General features: G+C 49.4%; 1 protein-coding gene across 1 annotated transcript; it reads left to right on the top strand.

The window, feature by feature from the left end:
* Positions 1-14828: 14828 nt before the first annotated feature.
* Positions 14829-15780, top strand: LOC136470821 (uncharacterized). The gene is made up of 3 exons (XM_066468556.1): positions 14829-14996; positions 15084-15282; positions 15477-15780. The coding sequence occupies exons 1-3, from the start codon at positions 14829-14831 to the stop codon at positions 15497-15499; spliced, it is 390 nt and encodes a 129-aa protein (XP_066324653.1). The 3' UTR covers positions 15500-15780.
* Positions 15781-26094: the final 10314 nt, after the last annotated feature.

The following is a 26094-nucleotide window of genomic DNA, read 5'->3' as shown; positions in this document are numbered from 1 at the left end:
CTGCAGGAGGGCCCCCCAAACCCCTCTCAGGAAGGTGGGAGCCAAAGCTTGTGGTGTGGGGAACTATGAATTCGATTATGCCGGTGAACAAAAACACCGTAGCCATCGAGGCGTAGGGCCTGGCGGTTCGTCCAGTTGTATTCAAAGTTTTATACCTACACGTCATGCTTTTGGTTTTAAACATAAGGAGTGGTCGAGCGAGGAGGATGTCTAACTAGGTAGACACTCTCGGTAGCCCCCGAGCGATGTTCATGCCCCTACCGTTGCTGGGGTCGGAAACTCGGTAATGAAGTTAATGCACAAAGCAAGAAAATGAAGGTGCTTATCTTTCTATGGCCGTTCATTCATCGTTTTGCCTAGGCCATTCGATTGACCCAGGAGGCCCGACGGAATATCCCTCGTCGGGTCATTCCATGGTCCTGCTTGGGGAAGCGAAGAGCCGTCTGCATGCGAGTGTGCCCTAGTTCTTGCGCCCGGTGTGCATTAGTGGCAGGCTAGTCCCAGGCATCGTCTTGTCGGTCATAGCACGTCCCGTCGGTCTAGGCGCATCCCCTCGGATTCCCATCAGCATTGATCTCCCACCTGTTAATAAATAGGGGAAGGTAGAGAGTTTTTTGTCCCAACCTTTTGCCTTTCCCTAGTTGCTACGCCTCTTCCTTAAATAGGGAGGGGGAGGGGAGTTCTCGCCCCACTCCTTCGCCTACTTTAGAGCCGCTACCTCTTCTCCTTCCTTTCCACCAAATGAGTTCGGCGGGTCCTAAGTGAGAGAGGGTAATGCCAGGGAGAGAAAAGCTCATAGATCCGTTGGTGGATCCAAAGCCCGATGTCGAGCTAGGGGGGTCATCCAATGTAGATGAGATGGCACAGGCCACCTTTGCTGAGAAGGGGCCACTGCTACCAAAGGAGGAGGAGCACTGGAGGGTGCCAAGTGTCATCGGCCTTGCCATCATTCGTTGCGGCCTTTCCTTGGTGGGAGATGCCCCCCGCCCGAACACCGTTGTTAGGGTTGCGGCTGATGACGATGGCGTAGTCCCTAGACGCCCTAGCGGGAGTGCCATTGTTAGGGTCACGGCTGATGACGATGGCGTAATCCCTAGGCGCCCCGATAGGGGGCGCCGTCGTTAGGGTCGTGGCTGATGACGATGGCTGGGGCGCCACAGTCGCCGACGTGGTGCTTGACGTTTTGTAGAGGTTGGTGCCTTTGCGGATCCCACAGAATGGTAGGGAGTCGCTGATGGAGAGCGTGACGCGGCGACCGTAGCAATACTCATAGTGGGGCTGGTCAGAAACCATAATCGAATAAGTTTGTGGGGGAGTCCTCGAGTGAACAGTCTTTTGTATTTGTGAATACATCAGTCCTTTTTGTGATGGGATCACTTTGTAGGCAATTAATTTTGTGTGGAAAATGCATAAGTTTTCGACTTTCGCTACGGCAAATAGCTTCTCAGCTTCCTCTTTTCTTTTGTATAAGAGGTTTCTATGCCTTTTGGCTCATCTCATAGTCTAGGTTGCAAAAACTAGGAGTGTGGGTGAATCAATTCTGATCACGCTGGTGAGCAAGGAGGTCGTAGCCACTGGGGCATGGGTTTTCTGTAGTCCTACTAGTTGTACTCAGAATTGATTCCTAAAATCCTAGCCCTTAGGACTTGTTACGAGAAAAATGGAAAACTTTTTAGAGAATGTTTGCGAAGGTAACACCGATAGTGTTTGTAAGATAAACGTACTTGTATTACTTATATCAGCCCCCGAGTGAGGTTTGACCCCTCGCAATTTGCAGGGGCCGGATGTCACTAAAGGTCGGGGACTCTAAAGATAAAAACTTGATAAGGGAAAGTACGTGTTTATTCAAGGGTAAAAACGATGTAGCTGTTCAATGCTCCAGGCGTTGGTGAAGACCTTGCCGTCGATGGTTTTCAACTTGTAGGTGCCTAGTTGGAGTTCTTCTACGACAACGTGCGGCCCCTCCCAGGGTGGGGAGAGCTTGTGGCAATTTTTGTTGCTCTATACGAGGTGGAGGACAAGGTCCCCAACATTGAAGGCTCGGTTCCGCACCTGTCGACCGTGGTACCATCGCAACGTCTATTGGTACTTGGCTGAATGGAGGAGGGCGATGTCGCGAGCTTCGTCTAGTTGGTCTATGGCATCTTTTGTGGGATGCCTTGGCTCCCCGCTCGTCGTATGCTTTGATCCTTGGCGCTCCATAGTTGAGGTCTATTTAGAGGACGGCCTCGAAACCATAGACCATGAAGAAAGGTGTGTAGCCGGTGGCTCGGCTGGGAGTTGTCCTCAGGCTCTAGAGTACCACAGGGAGCTCGGCGACCCAACATGCGCCGAACTTGTTTAACCGGTAGAAGATCGTAGGTTTGAAGCCCTGTAGGAGCATATCGTTTGCGCGCTCGACCTGCCCGTTCGTTCGGGGGTGCGCGACGGCAACCCAATTGACTTGGATATGTTGTTCATCGCAGAATCAAATGAATTTCTTTCCGGTGAACTACGTGTCATTATCTGTGATGATAGAGTTTGGTACTCTGAAGCGATGGATGATGTTGGGGAAGAATAGCACCGCTTGCTCGGACTTGATCGTGGAGATCAGCCAAGCTTCGATCCATTTTGTGAACTTGTCTATAGTGACAAGCAAGTGGGTGTAGCCCCCGGGTGCCTTTTTGAGAGGCCCAACTAGATCAAGCCCCCAGACCGCAAAGGGCCACATGATGGGGATCATCTGGAGTGCCTAGGTCGATAGGTGAGTTTGCTGAGCGTAGTACTGGCACCCTTCAAAGGTGCGTATGATTTGCCCAGCGTCAGCTACTGCAGTGGGCCAGTAGAAGCCCTGTCGAAATGCATTCCCAGCTAAGGTTCTAGGCACGACATGATGACCATAGACCCCACCATGGATATCGCTCAATAGAAGCTTCCCCTATTCGACAGGGATACAGAGCTATAGGATCCTGGTGTGGCTCCTCTTGTAGAGTTCATCTTCTACAAGAACGAAGGATTTGGCGCGTCATGCGAGCCATCGGGCCTCCATCTTGTCTGTTGGCAATGCATTGCAGAGGAAGTAGTCAAGGGTAGAGTGTTCTCCAGTCGCCTAGAGGGTCGAGCTCCATCGCTGGATCTTCTTCAAGCTCCATGACATCGAGGCCGGGCGGAGCGGTCGGTTGGTTAGCCCCTAGGGCTAGATCAGATGGGCCATCATCGGTCCACTCTAACCCCTCGTAGCGCACCGAGGGTTTATGTTGGTTGCTGGCAAAGACGCCTGTTGGCACCGGCTCTCGACCGGATGCCGCCTTCACGAGTGCGTCGGCTGCCTCGTTGAGGCGCCTTAGGATGTGATTGAGTTCGAGGCCGTTGAACTTGTCCTCCAGCCATCAGACTTCTTGGCAGTACACAGCCATCTTGGTGTCATGGTAGCTTGACTCCTTCATGACTTGGTTAACGATCAGCTGAGAGTCGTCCTGAATGTCAAGGCATTGGATGCCCAACTCAATGGCGATGCGTAGGCCATTGATGAGTGCTTCGTATTCGGCCACATTATTTGATGAGGGGAAATGGAGCCGAACCATGTACCTCATGTGGACCCCAAGGGGTGATACGAAGACCAGCCCCGTGCCGGTGCCCTTCTTTGTCAGCGATCCGTTGAAGTACATCATCCAGTACTCTTGATTGATAATGGCCAGTGGTGTCTAGACCTCGGTCCACTCCACGATGAAGTCAGCCAAAACCTGGGACTTGATCGTCGTTCGGGGAGCATACGCGATGCCTTGATCCATTAGCTCGAGTGCCCACTTTGTGGTTCTTCCTATGGCATCCTGGCTATGGATGACCTCGCCGAGGGGGAACGATGTCACTACTGTCATAGGGTGTGACTCAAAGTAATGGCATAGCTTCCTCTTGGTGATGAGGACGGCATATACGAGCATCTGGATTGGGAGTAGCGGGTTTTGGAGTCAGACAGTACCTCATTGATGAAGTACACAGGGCGCTGCACCTTGAGGGCGTGCCCCTCTTCTTCCCGCTCTACTACCAGGGCGATGTTGACCACTTGTGTGGTGGCTGCTATGTATAGCAGGAGGGATTCTCCGTCGCTTGGAGAAACTAGGACCGGGGGTTTTGTCAGAAGTAGTTTCACCATGTCAAGCGCCTCCTGGGCCTCGGCTGTCCACTCGAAGCGGTCGGCTTTCTTTAGAAGTCGATAAAGGCAGAGTCCTCATTCGCCGAGGCACGAGATGAATTGGCCGAGGGAGGTGAGTCACCCTGTGACCCGTTGAACCCCCTTTATGTTCTAGATAGGGCCCATCCTTGTGATGGCTGAGATTTTCTCTGAGTTGGCTTCGATGCCACGCTTGGAGACGATGAAGCCGAGCAGCATGCCCCTCGAGACCCAGAAAACACATTTCTCGAGATTGAGTTTGATGCAATTTGCCCAGAGTTTCGTAAAGGTTTGCTCAAGATCAGCGATAAGGTGGCCAGCCCGTTTGGACTTAACTACGATGTCGTCGATGTAGGCCTCAAGGGTCCGCCCGATGAGGTCCCCAAAGCAGTTGAGCATACAGCGCTGGTAAGTGGCCCCAGCGTTTTTTAGACCGAACGACATTGAGATGTAGCAGAACGATCTGAAGGGGGTGATAAAGGACGTCGCGAGCTAGTCGGACTCTCTCATCGTGATTTGGTGGTAGCCGGAGTACGCATCAAGGAAGCAGAGGGTTTCGCACCCTGAGGTAGAGTCGACTATTTGGTCTATGCGTGGCAAAGGAAATGGGTCCTTTGGGCTTGCCTTGTTGAGGCCCATATAGTCAACACACATCCTCCATTTCCTGTTCTTCTTTCATACAAGGACGGGATTGGCTAACCACTCTGGGTGGTGTACTTCTCTGATGAACCCAACGGCCAACAGTTTCGCTATCTCCTCACCGATGGCCCTGCACTTTTCCTCATCGAAGTGGCATAGGCGTTGCTTCACCGGCTTGGAGCCTAGATGGATTTTCAGGGTATGCTCGGTGACCTCCATCGGAATGCCTGGCATATCCAAGGGTTTCCACGCAAAGATGTCTTTGTTGTCACGGAGGAAGTCAATGAGTGTGCTTTCCTATTTAGAGGAGAGCGTGGTACCAATGTGTACCATTTTACCCTTGGAGCTACTAGGATCTATGAGGACCTCCTTGGAGCCCTCGGCCGATTCAAATGACCCGGTCGACCTCTTTGCATCGGGCGCTCCTTCGGTGACCTCCTCCTTGAGGGCGGCGAGCTCCCCAGAGGCAACGATTGCCAAGGTGTGGCCACAACACTCGACCTTAGCACGCTGGAAGGAGGTGCCGATGGTGATGACCCTATGGGGGCCTGACATCTTCAGCTTGAGGTACATGTAGTTGGGGATGGCCATGAACTTCGCATAGCACGGACATCCTAGGATGGCGTGGAAGGTTCCGGGGAACCCTACTACCTCAAAGGTGAGGGTCTCAGTCCTGTAATTGAACTAATCCCCAAAGGTAACAAGCAGATCGATCTGCCCAAGTGGCATGGCCTGCTTTTCGGGAACGACGACATGGAAAGGTGCTCGAATTGGGCGGAGGTGCGTTCGGTCGATGCCCAATATGTCGAGCGTCTTTCTGTACATGATGTTGAGGCCGTTGCCTCCGTCCATCAGAACTTTGGTGAGGCACTTTGGGTCAACGATCGGGTCGACGACAAGTGGATACCTTCCTGGGTACGGGATGGCATCTGGATGGTCAATCCGATCAAAGGTTATGGCGGACTCCGACCACTGGAGAAAAAGAGGTGTGGTCGGCTAGGCCGTGTAAACTTGGCGGCGTGCAACCTTCAGACGACGTTTGGAGTCGTAGGCCGTTGATCCTCCAAAGATCATGAGGCAGCCGTCTGGCGTTGGAAAGTCGTCGTCCTTCTCCTCGGCGTCATTCATAGCGAGGGCAGGTTCCTTCCCCTGTCCCCTTTTGTTGGAGCTTCCGGACAGGAACTTCCACATTAGGCTGCAGTCCTTGAGTGGATGCTTGATGGGGAAGGCGTGGTTTGGGCACAGCCCCTCGAGCATTTTCTCGAAGTGGTTCGCAGCGCCCTCTGTGGGCTTCCGACCACCCTTGCGGTCAGCAGCAGCCACGAGTGGGTCCTCGCGCCATTGCTTCTTGTTTTTCCTTTTGGCGGAATGATTGGAGGTGCCTTCGCCGGCACCCTCGTCCCGTCATGCCTTGCCCTCAAGACGATCGAAGATCGCTCTGACCGTCTCTTCTCCTGAGGCGTGGCTGGTGGCAATGTCCAAGAGCTCCTTGGTGGTCCACGAGCCCTTGCATCCTAGCTTATGAACCAAGGACTCGTAGGTCATTCCGGACAGGAAGGCTCCTATTACATCGACGTCGACGATGTTGGGAAGCTCATTGCACTACCAGGAGAAGCGTCGGATGTACCCATGAAGGGTCTCACCAGCCTTCTGGTGATAGTTCTTGAGGTCCCATGGGTTCCTAGGGCGTTTGTACGTGCCCTGGAAGTGTCCCATGAAGATCTCCTTCAGATCCGCCCAACTCTAGATTGCGTTGGACGGTAGGTGTTCCAACCATGCCCGAGCTGAATTGGCCAAGAAAAGTGGAAGGTTGCGAATAATGAAGTTGTCATTATCCACACCACCGGCTTGATAGGCAAGCCGATAGTCTTCAAGCCAAAGCCTAGGGTTTGTCTCCCTGGAGTATTTAGGTATATTAGTAGGTGGTCGATACCTTGGTGGGAATGCAGCATTGAGGATGTGCCGGCTGAAGGCCTGAGGCCCTAGGAGGCTAGGGCTTGGGCTCCGGTCCTCGCCACTATCGTAGCATCTGCCGCATCGAGGATGATAGCCGTGGTGGGCTCCTTCCCTTGGGTCATTGTAGGCATGTCTACGGGCGTCGAGGATGCTGCGTGCGTCGCGGTTGTGGCCAAGACATTGATGCATCGGGATTGTAGCGCGCTGCCTGTCGCCTTGCGGTGCTTGGTGGACGGATGTGTCCCTGGCAGGGTGTACCGAGGGCGTGCACTGGCTGGTGTTAGGCTCGCGTCGCTGAGACAACGAGCTCTCCGCCTGCTGTGCTGTCGCACGCTCAAGTAGCGTGCGGATTTCATGGTGGACCCGACGATCCTCGGGCGTTGCAGCCTCTAGGAGCCCACGGAGCAAGGCCGTTGCGGCGGCGATGTTCTAGCTTGCCCGAGCAAAGTGGGGAAGGGTTTCATCATCGGCGATGATCCTTCGGTTTATGTCGCGGTCCATGGTGCATGCGTGCCCTCCATCTCCGCGGCGCCTGATCTCCTCGTCGATCTTCTCGTACTCCCGAACAAGCTGTTGTCCGGCTTCGTCTATTTCCCGCTTTCGGGCTCTCAGCTACTCCACCCCAACATGAGGTGGGGTAGCTATCCTCCTCTCGGTTGCGCTGCCGCGGTTGCCTCCCGGGGTAGTCTCCTCCGTGGAAATGCTTTCGATGTGTCCCTCGGAGGTTTCCGCCATGAAACATTCCCGGGAGGGATGATGGCTCCCCCTGTCGGAGTTAGAGCCAGAGTTTGACCCCGGCCCCTCTGTGAGGAGGCCGTGGATGGATTCCGTAACGCTTTCAATTGTCCCTATGAACTCGTTGTTCGAGGGGGACAGGATCGAGCGTTGTGCCACAAGGTGGCTAACGATCGCAGCGGCGTTGTGGAGACCGAACGGAAACGTGGTCGGAGCGCTCCGGGTGGAGTGTTCCGAAGAGAGGGTGAGGCGGCGCGGGTCCTTCTTGGACGGCTGTGGTCCAAGGGAGAAGCCAGGCTGGCACTCAAGCCTCCCGTCATTGAAGTTGACGGAGGGGAGAGACTGGACGACCGCGTGGGCCAACGCCAACTCTCCTCCCAGTGTGATAATGAAGTCCAGGTCACTGAAACACACGTGTGCGTCCGGAACCCAGCTGATTGCGTGGTTAGCCATCCACGGCCTAATTTGGAACGCACAAAGGCTCCTACCTGGCGCGCCAACTGTCGGTGTTTCGAACAAACACCGGCTAGTAAATTTATGATTGTTGCGCGTTAGGCCCGGATGGTGCACTAAAGGACACGAGGTTTATACTGGTTCGGGCTGAACGTCCCTACGTCCAGTCTGCTGCTGCTGCTCTATTATTAGTACCGAAAATGATTCATAGTAAGGGGTACAAATGGTCGAGAGAAAGACGGGTCCCAAGTCTCTGATGGAATGATCGAAAAGGTCGCCGAGGGCTTGGTCGCTGCTCAGCCGTGTGTGAAGTATCGTGTGTGTGTGTTGAACTTATCTCTCTAGAGTCGGTCCCTTTGGTGGGGGGGCTCTGCCCTTCCTTTTATAGACCAAGGGGGTAGCAGGGGTTACATATCGGAGAAAGAGGAAAATATCAAAAGTATTGAAGGTCCTTCGAGGGAGCCGGGTCTTCCTTTTTCCCTGTGCCTGCCCTGCTTAACACGGCAGACCGTGTCAGAGGTGGCGTGTTCGCTGATCTTCATAGGCAATGCCCTGGCCTTTTTTAGCAAGTGGGTGCGTCCCATCCTACGTCGGCGGACGGTGCGGTTTGCCAGAGAGCCGAGCTGTGACCCCTCGGGAAGTAATAGGGGAAATGACAATACGTCCGTCACTGTAGATGAGGTGATTCCTATCTTGGACCGTAGTGGCTGTCGTATGCCTGTGTTAGTATCCACGTCCGAGGACTGAAGGCGGCGCCTACTACACTGTGGAACAAAAGTCGGCGCCTACAACACTATTCAGGCACTGTTACGTCGGAAAGGGCCTAAAGCGTATGTCCCATCGTAAACTGACGGTACCTTCCTGCAGGCGTGCAGGGCATGGTCCTCGATACTGCGTTTGACTCGAATGTCCTGTCATACCCTGTGCTTATCATTAGGAAGGAGCAGGGTGCGATCGTCGGGCGAGGCAGAGCCCGTCCTAGGACATCGGGCAAGGCGGAGCCAGCCCTCGGGGGTCGGGCGTGACGGAGCCTGCCCTCGGAGGTCGGACGAGACGGAGCCAGCCCCTAGCCCTCGGGCAAGGCAGAGGCCAGCCCTCGGGGGTCGGGCGAGGCGGAGCCCTCCCTCAGACATCGGGCGAGGCGGAGCCAGCCCTTAGCCGTCGGGCGAGGCGGAACCAACCTTCCGTCGCCCGGGCAAGAAGAGTAGCAGTGCTCTCGTATGACTGAAAGCGTCAACGTTCGATGATTATTAGTTCTACCTCATTGGGTATTGGTATTAGGTCCCGACAAATAGTGCCGTTATTTTAGTTTTTAAAGCAATAGTACATACAGTAGACAGATATTTCTTGCCTGGCCGTTTGACTGATGCTGGTGAGACTTAGACAAGCAGGATAGTCCTATATGAGAGTCTCTGCAGCTAATACAGCCTAAAGCTAGAATCCAGTTAAACGATTATGCAAGATATACTCCTAACTAGCTAATTAGTCGTCATGAGCGACAAATAAATTTCTCTCAATTCCGAATCCATCGAGATCAACGACTGTAGCTATAGCTAGCTCCTGCATTATTGGTGGGCACACGAAAATTCAGATCTTGGCAGTACTAGCTAATGCAAGTGATGTGTACGTGTGCCGGTGTGTGTACCTTCATCAGCACAACTTGTGATTTGCAGCTACACGTACATGCGTATGTATAGCACATATATGACGATCGAGATGCTATCAAATATTACGGCCATGTCCTTGTATATGATGGAGCCCTGGATTGGCTGCAGTAGTACGTACTGATGATATGATGGAGCGAGTCAGATCACCAAAGCAAACTTAGCCCTGGTCTGGCCTAATATAATCATGTACGCTGATAATTTGCACACATACTACCAGCAGCTACCTAGTGAGCTTTTGGTCTTTGCTAGCTAGGCCAGTAAGCATGCATCCAAGTAACATTACTGATACTAAAAAAAATGAACCGAGCAGGAGAGCTAGCTGCCGATTACGACATTGATAAAGAAAAGATTTAGACTAGCTAGGCAAGCAGACTAACTCCCTTCACACATGGAAACAGTGTATAAGCATATATATGCATCACACGGTAGTAATGTTGGATCACTTGTTGCTTGTTGTTGATGGAGTATCGAGTGTAATCTCCTAGGGAAAGGACATTAAAAATGGAAAGCAAACATGGCCGCGTGATGTAGTCTACCTTGGTCAGTACACCTTGTGATTTGCAGCCACACATGTATGCTTATGACGATGCCCTAGCTCATCGACGCTCTCACAAAAAAACGACGGCTTGTACTAGCAGCGAGTGGTCGGTGCATTATATTATATATTGCTGGTGTGGCAAGCACGATGCAAGTGACAGCGGGACTGCTAGCTGGAACAGTATTTCGATTTATTTTTTCAGCAAATTGAACGGGGCTAAATTTTAGAGAGCTACTGCTAGCTCGCTAGCTAGTGCAACGTCCTTGTTCATGGTCGATTTTGTGACTGATTGATCGAGCCCTTAATTGGGTCGTACGTACTATATACTATGATTTCTTAATCAGGGGGCGACACTGATGTGTTGTCTCCATGGATTATTGTGATGATGAGCCAGTAGAAACCAAAACGCGACCGCATCACTTTTGATGTGTCGCTGAGCATTCTGATAATGATCCGATCGACATGATTCGAAACTTTACTTTACTTGTACATATATAGTGCTAGCTAGCTTATCTATCACCTTTTTTACTTGCTTCTACTTAATTATAGCACTATCAATCAGAAAACGGAAATTTGATTCTTTGGTGGCCCGAAATTTTCCTGAGTGCCAAAATCCAGCCGCCAAAAAACTATAACTTCCTTGGTGGTTGTAATTTGTATCTTTGGTCGTTTCATTCGGCCTCCAAACAAATACACAATTTTCCTTAAGTGTTATTGTGAACCGCCAAAAAAATCATTATTTTGAAATTAATACTTTTTTGAATTTCTTAAATGATCTCAGATGGAGAAATGACATAAACTAAAGTTGTACTAATCAAAGATATCTAAAACTTTTTAGTTTATTTTTTTTATTTGAATTCATTTAGAGTTTTAAATATACACTACAAAATTCACTAGAGTGAATACAAAAGCAATGCATCAGCCACTTAGTCACAAGTGACTCTAAGGCACGCACGAGTAAGGAAGCAACACATAAAGGTTAAAATTGTGAGTTTGAACCATGGATTTAAATAGCGGGCTAAGCTTCTGGCGAGAGCCCATGCTAAGCTACTGTTGTTTTTTTCGCTATGTCAGGTGCGACCGCTATATTATTGTCGGGGACCAATATTAGGGTATCCGAAGAGGATCTAATGGTCATCAACACTTATTCACCTGAGCAATCAAGTGTGCGACTACGGTTTCAACCGGCCCCAAGGTGCGCAGGCGCCGCCTCGCTCGGCCACTGACCGACCCCTGGGGCGTGAGCTCCGCCTCGCCCGACGGCTGGAGTACGGGCTCCACCTCGCCCGACCCCTGGAAGTGCAGGCTCCGCCCCGTTCGACCGCTGGGGTGCGGGCTCCGCCTTGCCCGACCACTAGGGGCGGGCTCCGCCTCGTCCGACCCCTCAGGCGTGGCTCCCGTCTCGCCCGACGGAAGCCCATACCGCTGCCAACCACTCCTAGTCCAAGCACTACTGGAAACAGCAACATTGCCGAGGGCAAAAGACTTTGCCGAGGGCCTGATTTCGGGCACTCGACAAATCCTTTCTTTGCCGAGGGCCGCCCTCGGCGAAGCTTAGCCCTCGGCAACGGCTCGTTCGCCGAGGGCCGGACCCTCGGCAATCAACGGCCCACGGCAAAGGCCCACCTTTGCCGAGGGCCGGGCCCTTGGCACAGTACCGCCTTTCGGCGACCTCGGCCGAGCGTGACGGTGGCACCGGCCGTCAGCCTTTGCCGAGGGCTCGGCGTTAGGCCCTCGGCAAAGAATTTGGAAATAAAAAAATAAAACTCTTTGCCGAGGGCCCGTTGTACAGGCCCTCAGCAAATATTTTGAACGGGATGGCGCCGGCGGAAATAAAAAGAAAACATCTTTGCCGAGGGCCTTGGATGTTGGCCCTCGGCAAAGAAATTAAATAAAAAAAATAAAAAAATCTTTGCCGAGGGCTCTGGATCTAGGCCCTCGGCAAAGAGGGGACCCCATATAAAAAAGGGAACGGCCGGGCGGGCGGCCTTATCCCAAGCTGCGCCCGCCCGAGCCGCCACTCGCCCGCCGCCGCCGCCGCGCACGCCACCGCGCGCTCGGCCGCCGCGCGGACGCCGCCGCCGCGCAGGCCGCCGCGCGCTCGCCCGCCGCCGCCGCGCAGGCCGCCGCCGCGTAGGCCGCCGCGCGCTCGCCCGCCGCCGCCGCGTAGGCCGCCGCCCCCCGTTTCCTCCTCTCCTGTCGTCTCGCCCCGTCGCCTGCCCACGGCCCGCCGCCGCCCCGGCCGCGTCCTCCGCCGTCGTCGCCCGGAAGGTTCGGTGCCTCTGCTCCCTCCCCAGTCTCTTCTTTACAAAGTCACCTTGATTTCGCAATCTTGACCTGAAACCTTGAAATGTTGTTATTGCGCATCATTGTATTGCTTTTGCATGGATTAGTCTTTGTTGCTAGTGAACTGATGATTATTTCTGCATAACTGATCCGTAAAGGGACGTTTGAAATGATTCTACTACAAAGCTTAGCAAAATCTGAATAACAACATTTATGCTCGCTATTAAGTATGAATGGAATTAACTCCTATAGGAAGAGAAAAGTGTAATGTGCTTACTTACAGCCCGAAAAATTTAGGATTTACTGGTTCAGTACTTTTCTGCAGTTGCACTTGTTTTATTCACTGTCTAAGCAGGTCATGTTTTGAAGCAATTACTTGGGCATGCAATGCAGGTGGTTCTGGATAACGGCCTTGTCTGGACGACCTTGCCGTCACCTTCACTTCCCCGTCCCTCGGTCGAGTAGAAGGTAAAACCATGGGTTGTCGGCCATCGCGCCGTTTTTTGATGTGGATGGCCTTCGTGCCTCCCATTGTTGATGTGTCGGCCTTTGTGCCGTGAATGTGGGTGTTGGCCATCGAGCCGATTTTTTTTGCAGGTTTTGGAAACCTCCCCGTACAGGGGAGGTTCTGCCGAAATTTTTAACTTATACCCTTTTTTTTTTGCAGAGCAGAGGACGTCAAAGGAGCTTCAGAGTAGTGACCTTCGGATAGTGTTGCCTATTTGGATAATGTTGACAGTGATGACGAGACCTATAATCCCAATCATGAAGATTATTCGTAATACATGTAATACTATGTCTTGTTTATTTATTTTCATTTATATTTTGTTTATTTATTTTCAGTCTCTAATATGTGTACTAACAAGTCTTGTTCATTCTTCGTGCGTGCAGGTGATTGATCAAAGATGGCGAGCAGCCGGCCACGACGTGACACACCCTCGGCTTACGCGAGGAGGCCACCGGAGGAGGGGGAGGTAGGCGAGGGATAGTTGCAGGAGGCAGCTGGAGGACGAGGGACAACGGCAGGATGCCGCGGGAGGAGGGGGAGGCAGACGATAGGAGGCAGTGGTAGGAGGCAGCGGACTCAGCCCCCTGAGCCCGTGCCACCGACGGAGGAGCACGAGGAGGAGGAGGAGGTCGAGGAGGAGCAGGGTGCGGCGCCCGAGGACGAGGGAGGCGAGGCGTCGGGTGTCTACCAGCGAGGCCCGGCGACGCTCCCTTCGTTTCCGCTTCCTCAGAACCGTCTAGTGCTTCGCCCTGTGCCGCCCAAGTAAGTAAATATAAATGATATCACAACTACTTCATATGATATGTTTGAAATCGAAAGAGAAACTGATAAATTTTCTTCTTACTTATGCAGGGCTTGGGAGGTGTTGTCAGGTACTCCTCTATGCTCTCCCGCGACCGTCTTGGGTGTGTTGTGCCGGAAGTGGTTCCCCGGCATTGTGGAGTTGCCGTCGGAGGCCCGAGAGCCAGCCTACACGTGGGACAGGTACGCCCTGGGCGAGGACGACCAGTACCGCAACAAGCAGGAGCGGATACTTGCTGAGTTTTGGGTAAGTTCCTCTCGCACAACATTAATCAATCCTTCACATTGAATTCTATTTTTTTCAAATAATGATTGGATATATCATCTTTTATGCAGAGGTTTTTCAGGGCCGAAGAAGGAACCGAGGGCCTCGCTGATCGTGTGGCGCATGCAGCCTGTAGGAAGTATGTCACCGACATGTTTCACGAGGCGCGCGTCCAGGCCCACATAGACTACTACGCGTCGGCTCGTAGAATGACAGTCACCAAGAGGGAGGCTCGACAGATGACGCTGACCCAGGAGCAGTACCTTGAGGTACATGAATAACATTGATATTGTTTTGTTTTTAAATTAAATATGTTCAATATCATCTTCATATATGTCAAACACTCGTTGACTTGTAGGTGATTCCCTGGTGGTGCCGAGCGCATGCCGACGCCTGGACAATGATCGTGGCTAGGTGGTTCACGCCGGCCTACATAGAGAAGCACGAGTCTCAACGGGCACTGCGTATGCTCAGGCCAGCTGCCACTCACCATCAAGGCAGCAGGAGTCTCCCCGGATTCAAATCGGCATATGTAAGTGATTTTTCTTCTATTTAGTTTCACGCTTAACGTATGCCTGATTGCTCACCACCTGCCGCCTTTCTCGCAGGAGGCTGCGCACCCGGACGAGGATGTCTCGATGTTCACGGCGTGGGCTATGTCCCACCAGACCAGGGTGGCCGGCGACGTCACCTGGGACCCGGCTGCCCCTCGCGAGGCATACTCCGACCCTAACGTGTACACTAAAGTCCAGGAGTACACGTCGGCGGTACAGCAGCGGCACGGGCCAGAGTACGACGTCCGCACCGAGCCCATTAATGCCGAGGCCATCATGAGGCTCGGTGGCGGCAGGAAGCACGGCCGGACGTGGATTGCGAACGCCGCCATCGACCCCACCACTGTTCCCACTCTGAGCCAGCTCCGAGCACAGAGCACGAGTTCCAGCCAGCCCATACGCTCACGGCCTACTCCGACACTGCAGCGGGTCGATGCGCTCGAGGTAATTCTTGTTTTACTCGTCGTAAATTAATATTCTCACACTTGAGTTAGATTTGCATTACTGAAATATTGGAGTGCAATATTGCAGGCCCAGAACAACGAGAAGACGGCGCAGATCACGGCCCTCACTGCTCGGCTGGAGGCTGAGCAGGCCGCTCGAGAGGCCCCAGGAGGTCAGGATTGCAGAAATAATGCAAATCATGCAAGCTCTTGGGCAGAAGACGGGTGTGCCTGTGCAGATGTCAGCTCCTCCGCCTCAGGTGCCGCACGCGTTTGCAGCTACTCCTGTAAGCGTTAAAGTTCACTTCTCGCTTGTGTGACATAGAAACCCAGAGAACACTAGCTACTGATTTGCTTGTATGACATAGAAACCCAGACAACACTAGCTATAAAAAATTTGATAGGTTTCTGTCTAAATACTAAAACTGTAGTCCTAGAATAATTACTGCAATCTCACATAAGCATATAATTGTTTGTGCAGCCTCAGTCGGCGGGTTCCAATAACCCCCCTCGTGCGTCACCTGATTCTGGAGGCTTCGTTACACCACCCTCGACGCAGAGGCCAGACGGTTGGGAAGGTTGGTGACGCAGAGGCCAGACGGTTGGAGAGGTTGGCCAGCCTCAGTCGGATTTGAACTTGTGGACTTGACACTTGAGTTAGATTGTGGACTTATGGAATTGTTGAATTTGGACTTGTGATGATACATGTGATGATCTATGTGATATCTGTGAGATATATGTGATATTTGTGAGATATATGTGATGATTGTGATATTTGTGGGATATTTCTGTTGTTGAATATATATATATATTTTGTCTGCATGGAAAGCAAGAAACAGGTGGAATGTTGAAAATTTTCACTGGTCTTTGCCGAGGGCCTTGACCATAGCCCTCGGCAAAGAAATTCCCAGGAAAAATTAAAAACAGGTCTTTGCCGAGGGCCTTAACCATAGCCCTCGGCAAAGAAATTCCCAGAAAAAATTAAAAAGTAGGTCTTTGTCGAGGGTTTTGAACACAGCCCTCGGTAAAGAAATTCCGAGACAAAAATAAAAACGTAGGTCTTTGCCGAGGGCCTTCGATATAGCTCTCGGCAAAGAAATTCCGAGAAAAAAAAAGAAAATAGGTCTTTGCCGAGGGCCCTGCGGTATAGCTCTCGGCAAATAAATTCCAAAAAAAAAGCTCTTTGCCGAGGGCCTGTATGTCAGCCCTCGGCAAAGACGCCGTGGAAAATAACCGCGTACCTAACGGCTACTTTACTTTGCCGAGGGCCGCCGTTAGCCCTCGGCAAATACTTTGCCGAGTGCCCGATAAAAGGCCCTCGGCAAAGACTCCTTCGCCGACGTTTTTTTTTCCCGAGGGTTCTTCACCGAGGGCTGCCCTCGGCAAATCCTTCGCCGACGGCTGAAGAGCCTTTGCCGAGGGCGTCAGGCCCTCGGCAAAGACCCTGCGTCCAGTAGTGAAGCGTATGAGCCTGGGTCAAGGTTCTGAGACCAGAGAGTGGGCAGGCGCGCCTCGATGTAACACGTGACCAAGACGGGCCATACCGGATAGCTAATGTCCAGAAGAGTGCCGGGCGTACCGACGTTGTTCTACCTAATCTCCGCACGGACACCGACGGGTGCGTCAGTTCCTTGTTGTTGATGGATCACTTGTTGCTTGTTGTTGATGGAGTATTGAGTGTAATCTCCTAGGAAAAGGACATTAAAAATGGAAAGCAAACATGGCCACGTGATGTAGTCTACCTTGGTCAGTACACCTTGTGATTTGCAGCCACTCCTGTATGTTTATGACGATGCCCTAGCTCATCGACGCTCTCACAAAAAAACGACGGCTTGTACTAGCAGCGAGTGGTCGGTCCATTATATTATATATTGCTGGTGTGGCAAGCAAGACGCCTGTTCGTCCGTTTTTTCAGCTTGTTTTTTCAACCGAGATAATATTTTTTTCTCACACTAGATTAGCCGGAACAGTATTTCGACTTATTTTTTTAGCGAAGCGAACGGGGTCAAATTTTAGAGACCTACTGCTAGCTCGCTAGCTAGTGCAACGTCCTTGTTCATGGTCGATTTTGTGACTGATCGATCGAGCCCTTAATTGGGTCGTACGTACTATATACTATGATTTCTTTATCAGGGGGCGGCACTGATGTGTTCGGCCTGTTCGCTGGTTGGTTTCTGGGCTGGTTTGGGCTGGCTGGTGCTGGTTTATTGTGAGAGAAAAACACTGTTGGCTGGCTGATTTAGGCTGGCTGAAACCAACAAGCGAACGGGCTGGTTGTCTCCATGGATTATTGTGATGATGAGCCGGTAGAAACCAAAACGCGACCGCATCACTTTTGATGTGTCGCTGAGCATTCTGATAACAACATAACGTCTTTTCCGATGCACCATCCATGGGTCTAATTGGTTATATGTATTAAGTTTACTTATATTCAGGTTTATGATGTGCGGTCTGTTTATGTTCGGTTGTCCGCTTAGGCTCTTATGCAAGCTCGCATAATGCTCAAAGCAAGTCCATTAATGTACGTAGTAGTATTGGCTAATACGTTAGATTTGGTTGTATTAGACAATGCGGATTTGCACAAGCCGCCATTAGACACACAAAAATGAAATATTAATTCTCACTCCACATACCTATACTAGAAACATGAGATCTCAAGTAGAACATGGAGATGACTACATTCAACAAAATGTAATCAATAAAAACACGATTTCTTCAAACATGGCATTGCTTATGTAGGACTATCAAACAACGAGATACTACATACATTTATGCTAGCTTGGGTTATGCTACGTAAGGTTTAATGTAGACTAAAACTAATGCAAATAATTAATCAGACCCTATATATCTTGCTGTTGGCGCTTTCAAAACCTCTTTAGTTTGGAAAATATCACTAGGCCACAAAAGGTGATGACGATGGGTTAATTTTAAACCTCAAAAGTACACATTTTGCCTACCACTACGGATGTTAAGTAATTAATGAAGACACACGGAAATTGATGCATACCTATCACTTCTATTTTAATCAAAATTGATGGACAATAATGCGCGCCGTCTACCATTTTTCTCTTATACATATAGTGATGTGTCTCTCACTAATATTGCCCATCACCGGTTGTCTAGGCCCGCCCCGCCTAAGTAGTTAAAGCCTTTGCTTCTTCACCACAACATAAAAATCACCTCTAGGATAATGCCCCATGAGCCACCTGGACTTGATAACCCAAAATTAAATCTAGCCTATATATATGTTGCACAAGATATGTAATAAGTTATTGGCAAACTTATATACATGCTGGCATGTGTAAGATATGCTTACATTGAATAAAGTAAAACTAATTCAGTTTTACATTTGATTTGAAGAGACCATTACTTAATCTTGATGGATATCATAGCCCTTTACATTTAGACGACGGAATCATGATGCCAAGCTAATTAAGCAATGTAAGAGACAAGCCAGAGGATAGAAGCAACATTCATATAGGACGTGATTGGTAGCTTGGCTGCCTTAGGCCTGGTTGAAGTTCTGGCCAGCCAGCATGACAGGGATGTGTGCGCCTTCACATGTTTGGTATTACTATCTCCTTTGAGGCAAGCATGACAGGGATCTTGTTTTACTATCTCTTTTAGAGAGCTACTACCAGCTCGCTAGCTAGTGCAACGTCCTTGTTCATGGTCGATTTTGTGACTGATCGATCGAGCCCTTAATTGGGTCGTACGTACTATATACTATGATTTCTTTATCAGGGGGCGGCACTGATGTGTTGTCTCCATGGATTATTGTGATGATGAGCCGGTAGACACCAAAACGCGACCGCATCACTTTTGATGTGTCGCTGAGCATTCTGATAATGATCCGATCGATATGATTAGAAACTTTACTTTACTTGTACATAAATAGTGCTAGCTAGCTTATCTATCACCTTTTTTACTTGCTTCTACTTAATTATAGCACTATCAATCAGACAACGTAAATTTGATTCTTTGGTGGCCCGAAATTTTCTTGAGTGCTAAAATCCAGCCGCCAAAAAACTATAACTTCCTTAGGTGGTTGTAATTTGTATCTTTGGTGGTTTCATTTGGCCTCAACCGGCCCCTAGGTGCGCAGGCTTCGCCTCGCTCGACCGCTGAGGCGCGGGTCTCGCCTTGATCGGCCCCTGGGGTGCGGACTCCGCCTTGCCCGATGGCTGGAGTACGGGCTCCACCTCGCCTGACCGCTGGAAGTGCGGGCTTTGCCCCGCTCGACCGCTGGGGTGCGGGCTTCGCCTCGCCCGACCCCTCAAGCGCGGCTCCCATCTCGCCCGACGGAAGCCCACACCGCTACCAACCACTCCCAGTCCAAGTGTATGGGCCTGGGTCATGGTTCAGACACCAGAGAGTGGGCAGGCGCGCCTTAATGTAACACGTGACCAAGATGGGCCATACCGGAGAGCTCATGTCCAGAACAGTGCCGGGCGTACCGACGCTGTTCTACCTAATCCCCGCACGGACACCGACGGGCGTGTCAGTTCGCCACGCCATCCACAGGGACAGGATTGACCGCCATGATCGGTAGCTGACGTCGGCGCATGGCACCAGTGACGAACAGGACCACGACTTGGAGTTGTCCCTGTTGACATCTACAAGACCGGCTAGACCCGCATATGGGAGATGAAAGATGGTGCGACCCGGAAGACTTTTGACTTCTCTTCATCTTTCTCCCTTTTCCCCCTATAAACCTCACTAGTAGAGAAATGACTTTTGATCCACTTCGAAATTTGGCTTTAGTCCTGGTATTTTTCGTGCCTGGGACTAGAGAGACGTTTAGTCTCGATTTGTAGCAACCGGGACTAAAGGTCCCTGCCCAACGGCTACTGCGGTAGGCTTTTGCTGCAGGGGACCTTTAGTCCCAGTTGGAGCAACCAATCAGGACTAAAGATTAACTTTTACTCCCAGTTGGTCCCTCCAACCGGGAGTAAAAGTCTACTCCCGGCTGGAGGCTCCGCTTGGGACTAGAAAGGGACCTTTAGTCCCGGTTGATGTCTCCAACCGGGACTAAAGGTCCCCTCCTATATACCCTTTCTTCCTCCCTGAGCCTGAGCCCCTTCGACCTCAGTATTCTTGCTTCATCGCCGGCCTCTCTTCTTCCTCATCGCCAGTAATCACAAGATTTCTTCGATTCCTCCATTGATTCTCTGGCTCTAAAGGTTACCAACTTTATACTCTCATGTTTCATCAGTAGCATATCTCATTTTGTGGACTAGATATATGTGGTTTTTTATGGTGGATTTTTTTTATTTGTAAGCCATTTAAGCTCAAAATCACTTTAAAGTTTGCATATTTGGATGAAGGAAGGTTAAAGTAGTTATTCAAAACAAGTATTCAGCTTTCATTTCTAGCATGCATAGCACACTTCATGGTTTAGAGATATAGAGAATTTTAGAGTTTTTTTTAATTTTATTTGTTTATAAAATGAGAAATTTATATTATATTAAAAATGAGTATAGAGAGTAGATGGCAACTGCTTTTGGGTCCTCGTCCTCTCATCGGGTTCCAAAGCGACTGAGGCCGGACCTCCCTCTTATTGCATGCAGCAAGTGTGAGGAGAAGATTGTGATAGAGTACCGGGTGAGGAAGGAGTGTCCCAATAAGGGCCGTATCTTCTACAAGTGTCCGGATCGCAATGTGAGTTATTTTATCGTATTTGATGATTATGGTTAATTTATACTTATTTTCATGATGATTGTGATTAAAGTTCTAATTTTTTGTTTTAATTTTAGTGGGATGGCACTGGATGTTCAGGCTGGTACTGGGAGGAAGAGTATGTTGAACACATGCAAAACTCTCTTGCACAGGCGGCTACGGCGGTTGATGAGGCAGTGATCCTGCGGAAGAAGCCCGTAGATGTTGAACAAACGCATGATCTGTCTATTTTAGTTGGGATTGGTCGCGAAATCCTTATGCTGCTGAAGTGCATTTTAGCTTTATTTTTTTAGTGGTAGTTGGGATTGTCTACATTGTAGCGAGACTTTCATAAATTAATACCTTGTGTGGTGGCATGCATGTCGTATAATTAACTAATTATGTTCTTGGTTTTAATATGGTATGTATGTTATGTAATGCAGATGAGCCGTCATTGGATGTACAATGCTGATCGCCGCTCCCAAGAGTTCATTGAGGGTGTGCATTCTTTCTTACGTGTGGCCGAGGCAAACAAACGTGATTATTTCATGTGCTGCCCATGTGCCATATGTAAGAATTTGAAGGAATATGCTAGCTCAGGGAGTCTTCATTCACACTTGTTGAAGTTAGGTTTCATGCCAAACTACATTTTTTGGACGAAGCATGGAGAAACCGGGATTGTAATGGAAGAAGGTGAAGAAGAACAATGGGACGATGATGACATAATTGCTGAATATGGTGCCTTTAATGATACTGCAATGGGGGAAGCTGAAGAAGAGGTAGGGGCAGAAGATAAGCCCGCTGATGATCTTGGTCAGGCCATTCGTGATGCACAAAGAGAATGTGAAAGTGAAAAGGAGAAGATCAAGTTCGAGCGCATGCTAGAGGATCACAAGAAATTACTATACCCAACTTGTGATGCGGGGCAGAAAAAGTTGAGTACCACACTAGAATTGCTGCAATGGAAGGCAAAGAATGGTGTATCTGACAAGGGATTTAGGGAGTTACTGAAAATCCAAAAGAAGATGTTTCCGAAGGATAACGAATTGCACGCCACTACGTACGAAGCAAAATAGGTAGTCTACCCTTTGGGATTAGAAATCCAGAAGATACATGCATGTCCTAATGACTGCATCCTCTATCGTGGCGAGGAGTATGAGAAGTTAGATGCATGCCCAGTATGTCATGCATCGTGGTATAAGATCAAGCGAGATGACCTTGGTGATGTTGAGGGCGAACGTCCCACGAAGAAAATCCCTGCCAAGATTATGTGGTATGCTCCTATAATACCACGCTTGAAATGTCTGTTCAGAAACAAAGACCATGCAAAGTTGTTATGATGGCACAAAGAAGACCGTAAGGTAGACAATATGTTGAGACACCCTATTGATGGGTCCTAGTGAAGAGCAATCGATAGAGAATTCCCGGAGTTTACAAATGATGCAAGAAACTTAAGGTTTGCTTTAAGTACGGATGGTATGAATCCTTTCGGGGAGTAGAGCAGTAGTCATAGCACTTGGCCTATTACTCTATGTATCTACAACCTTCCTCTCTGGTTATGCATGAAGCGTAAGTTTATTATGATGCCAGTGCTCATCCAAGGCCCAAGGCAACCTGGCAACGACATCGATGTGTACCTGAGGCCACAAGTTGAAGAACTTCTACTTTTGTGGAACAAACTAGGTGTACATGTGTGGGATGAGCACAAACAGGAGCACTTTGACCTACAAGCATTGTTGTTCGTAACAATCAATGATTAACCTGCTCTAAGTAATATTTTAGGACAATCAAACAAGGGATATAATGCATGCACGCACTGTTTTGATGACATTAAAGGTATATTCTTGAAAAAATGTTGAAAGGTTGTATACCTTGACCATCGTCAATTTCTTCCTATGAATCAGCCCCTAAGAAAGAAAGGCGAGCATTTTAAAGGTAAGGCAGACCACCAGACCAAGCCGGGCAACTGAACTGGTGAGGATGTACTCAATATGGTCAAGGATGTGAAAGTAGTATTTGGAAAGGCATATGGCAGCGAACCTGTTCCGAACGACACCGACGGTCACGTACCCAAGTGGAAGAAGTCTATATTTTGGGAGCTACCCTATTGGCAAGTCCTAGAGGTCTGTAGCGCGATCGACGTGATGCACCTAACGAAGAATCTTTGTGTGAACCTGCTAGGCTTCATGGGTGTGTATGGGAAGCCTAAGGACACACTTGAAGCATGACAGGACCTATGGTGTTTGGAAGAACAAGACAACCTGCATCCAGAGAAGACAGATGATGGACGCCATTACTTAAGTCCTTCCAGCTACACTCTTAGCAAAGAAGAGAAGGAAAGCATGTTTGAATGCCTAGCAAGCATCAAGGTACCATCTGGATTCTCCTCGAATATAAAGGGTATAATAAATGCGCTAGAGAAGAAATTTCTAAACTTAAAGTCCTATGACTGCCACGTGCTCATGACGCAATTACTTTCAATTGCATTAAGAGGAATTCTACCTCCAAATGTATGTCTAGCCACCGTGAAGCTATATGCATTCCTTAATGCAATTTCTTAGAAGGCAATCGAGCTAATGGATCTAACTAAACTACAGAATGATGTGGTTCAATGTCTTGTCAGCTTTGAGTTGGTGTTCCCACCTTTCTTCTTTAATATCATGACACACCTCCTAGTTCACCTGGTCAAGGAGATTAGCATTCTTGGTCCTATGTTCCTGCACAACAAGTTCCCCTTTGAGAGGTTCATGGGAGTTCTAAAGAAATATGTTCACAACCGTGCTCGGCCAGAAGGAAGCATCGCCAAGGGCTATGGAACAGAGGAGGTCATTGAGTTTTTTATTGACTATATTCCCGACCTTGACCCGATTGGTGTTCCTGAATCACGACACGAGAGGAGACAAAGTGGAAAGGAGACACTAGGGAAGAAACCATATATTGGTATGCAGGACAATTATTTTAATAAAGCACACTACATAGTTCTACAAAACTCCTCCTTGGTGGATCCGTATATCGAGACACATAAAGAGTTGCTCTGATCTGAGTTTCTAGGGAACTCTGAAGCTTGGATTACGCGTCAACACATGGAAACTTTCAGCGACTGGTTACGAAAAGAATGTCAGGGTGATAAGAGTATTGATGAGCAACTGTATTTGTTGGCTAGGCAGCCATCGTGGCATATCCTCACATACAAAGGATACGAGATAAATGGGAATACATTTTACACAGTAGCCCAAGATAAAGGAGCACCAACCAAAACAGTGGTGTCCGCATAGATGCCACCGACCCTAATGGAAATAAGCAAATATATTATGGTCGCATAGAGGAGATATGGGAACTAAACTATGCACCTACTTTTAAGGTACATTTGTTCAAGTACCAATGGGTAAAGGTGACTAGAGATGGGTAGCAGTCGACAACCAGTATGGAATGATAACCGTGGACATCAACAATATTGGGTACAAAGATGAACCATCCGTCCTTGCCAAGGATGTGAATAAGGTGTTCTATGTCAAGGACATGTCTACAAAACCGAAGAGAGGGAAAAACAACAATGAGCCAAAGCGCCACATAGTTCTTTCCGAGAAAAGAAACATCGTCGGAATTGAAGACAAGTCAGACATAGCAGAAGATTATGAAAAAGATGACCGAATTCCACCCTTCACAATGAACAAAGACCCAAGCATCTAGCTAAATGATGAGGACACTCCATGGTTACGACGCGATCATAACCAAGGGATATACGTTAAGAAGAAGTTCACTACTGTGCCCGCTTGATATATATAGTGATGTTTAATAGTGTGTATTAGAGGTATTATATAATAATTATGAAATCAGAGATGTTTATTAGGTGTTTCCTTTTTTCTATGTTCAAATTAAATTTGTGTTTGATGGTGGGATTTCCATGTCGCACAAAGAAAAAAGCAAAAGCAATGCATCTGATGTGAAAAAATTAGTGAAAAAATTGTTTTAGTCCTGGCTTGATATAGAGATGTATTATACCTATTATGTAATAATTGTGACTTCAGATTTTTTTGTCGTGTTTTCATATTTTCTACGGTTTAAATGACTTTTCTACTTGACGGTGGATTTCCCATGGAGAATGTGTGATGAAAAACTAAATGATCAACGTTAATAAGATGTGAAAACTAATTTCCTGTTGAAAATCAATAGTTTTAATGATTTTAATTAAGTAGTATATTTTTGCATGGTGCAAACTGTAATTATTATTTACACTATGTTAAATATTTATACAGTAAAATAAAAGAGTTTAGGTTATAAATTTTTGTTGTGTATAATAATATAAAACCAAGTCTAGGAATTTTTTATAATTTTTTTGATAATATTTTATTTATTAGACAATTAATAACCCTCTACATATTTATATAAAAGAAATATATAAAAAAGGAAAAACTTCTGGAAACTCAACTGCAGCCTACCTTTACTCCCGGGTGGATCAACCACCTGGGACTAAAGGTGGCTATGTTTTCGTGGCCCGCCAAAAAATAACTTTACTCCTGGGCCGTGGCTACACCCGGGACTAAAGGTCAGTTCTAACCATCACCCAGGACTAAAGGTCCTTTAGTCCTGGGGCCTAGCTTCACCCGGGACTAAAGGTCCCCCTTTATAAACCACGCCCTTCTCCCTTCTCTAGTTCTCTTCATCTCTGTCTCCGCCCAGCCACGTCGTTGCCTCATCTTCTCCACCAGATCCGATCCAACAGCACCGCCACCCCCAGGCGACCACCCTAGCCTCGCCTCGTCATGCGCGCACACTTTGTCACTGACCCCACATGCACGCGCGGTTCTTCTCTGGCCGGCCAGCGCACGCCTCGCTCATCCTCGTCCATTATCGCCACAGCTCGCATCGCTCGTCCTCGCTGGCCCGCGCGCCTCGCTTGTTCTCACTGGAGCTCGCGTCCTCGTCCCCGACCCACCTCGCTCGTCCTCACTGGAGCACCGACCCTTCACGCCCGAGGAGGACGCCGCCATCGTCCACGCCCACGCGCGGCTCGGCAACCGCTGGGACGCCATCGCACGCCTCCTCCCCGATTGCACCTACAATGCTGTCAAGAACCACTGGAACTGCTCCCTCAAGCGCAAGCTCACCACCACCGCCATGTTCGGGTTGGGAGTGGTCTCCGTTGACGCCGCCACCGCCTCGCTCGTCCTCATCCACACCGGAGAGCGCACGTGCCTCTGTGGCTCTCGTCTCTGGCTGTCCAGCCACACCGTCGCCACGGTGACCGCCTTTTCTTCTTATTACCCCTTTTGTAATTGGATGGATGCGTGTGCCGAGCCCTCATGCCAGCAATCTTGTAATGGGATGTGGCTCTTCGATTTTTGTTGCGCGATTTTGCGCTGAGCCATCGAGCCGGCTCTTGTGCCTGCTGCGCCATGGCCATAGTCATAGCCCACCCCGAACGTTGGAAACGAGCGTCA

This window comes from Miscanthus floridulus, chromosome 8 (genome assembly GCF_019320115.1).
Source record: "Miscanthus floridulus cultivar M001 chromosome 8, ASM1932011v1, whole genome shotgun sequence".
In the NCBI taxonomy this organism is placed as follows: Eukaryota; Viridiplantae; Streptophyta; class Magnoliopsida; order Poales; family Poaceae; genus Miscanthus; species Miscanthus floridulus.
This window is presented reverse-complemented; position numbering and strand designations above follow the sequence as displayed.

What these genes read in the sequence shown, in the direction of transcription:
- LOC136470821 (XM_066468556.1), top strand. Translation starts at nt 14,829, where the DNA reads ATGAGGCTCGGTGGCGGCAGGAAGCACGGCCGGACGTGGATTGCGAAC. An exon ending in AGCGGGTCGATGCGCTCGAG is followed by an intron (nt 14,997 to 15,083) that starts GTAATTCTTGTT and finishes GCAATATTGCAG; the next exon opens with GCCCAGAACAACGAGAAGAC. An exon ending in ACGCGTTTGCAGCTACTCCT is followed by an intron (nt 15,283 to 15,476) that starts GTAAGCGTTAAA and finishes TTGTTTGTGCAG; the next exon opens with CCTCAGTCGGCGGGTTCCAA.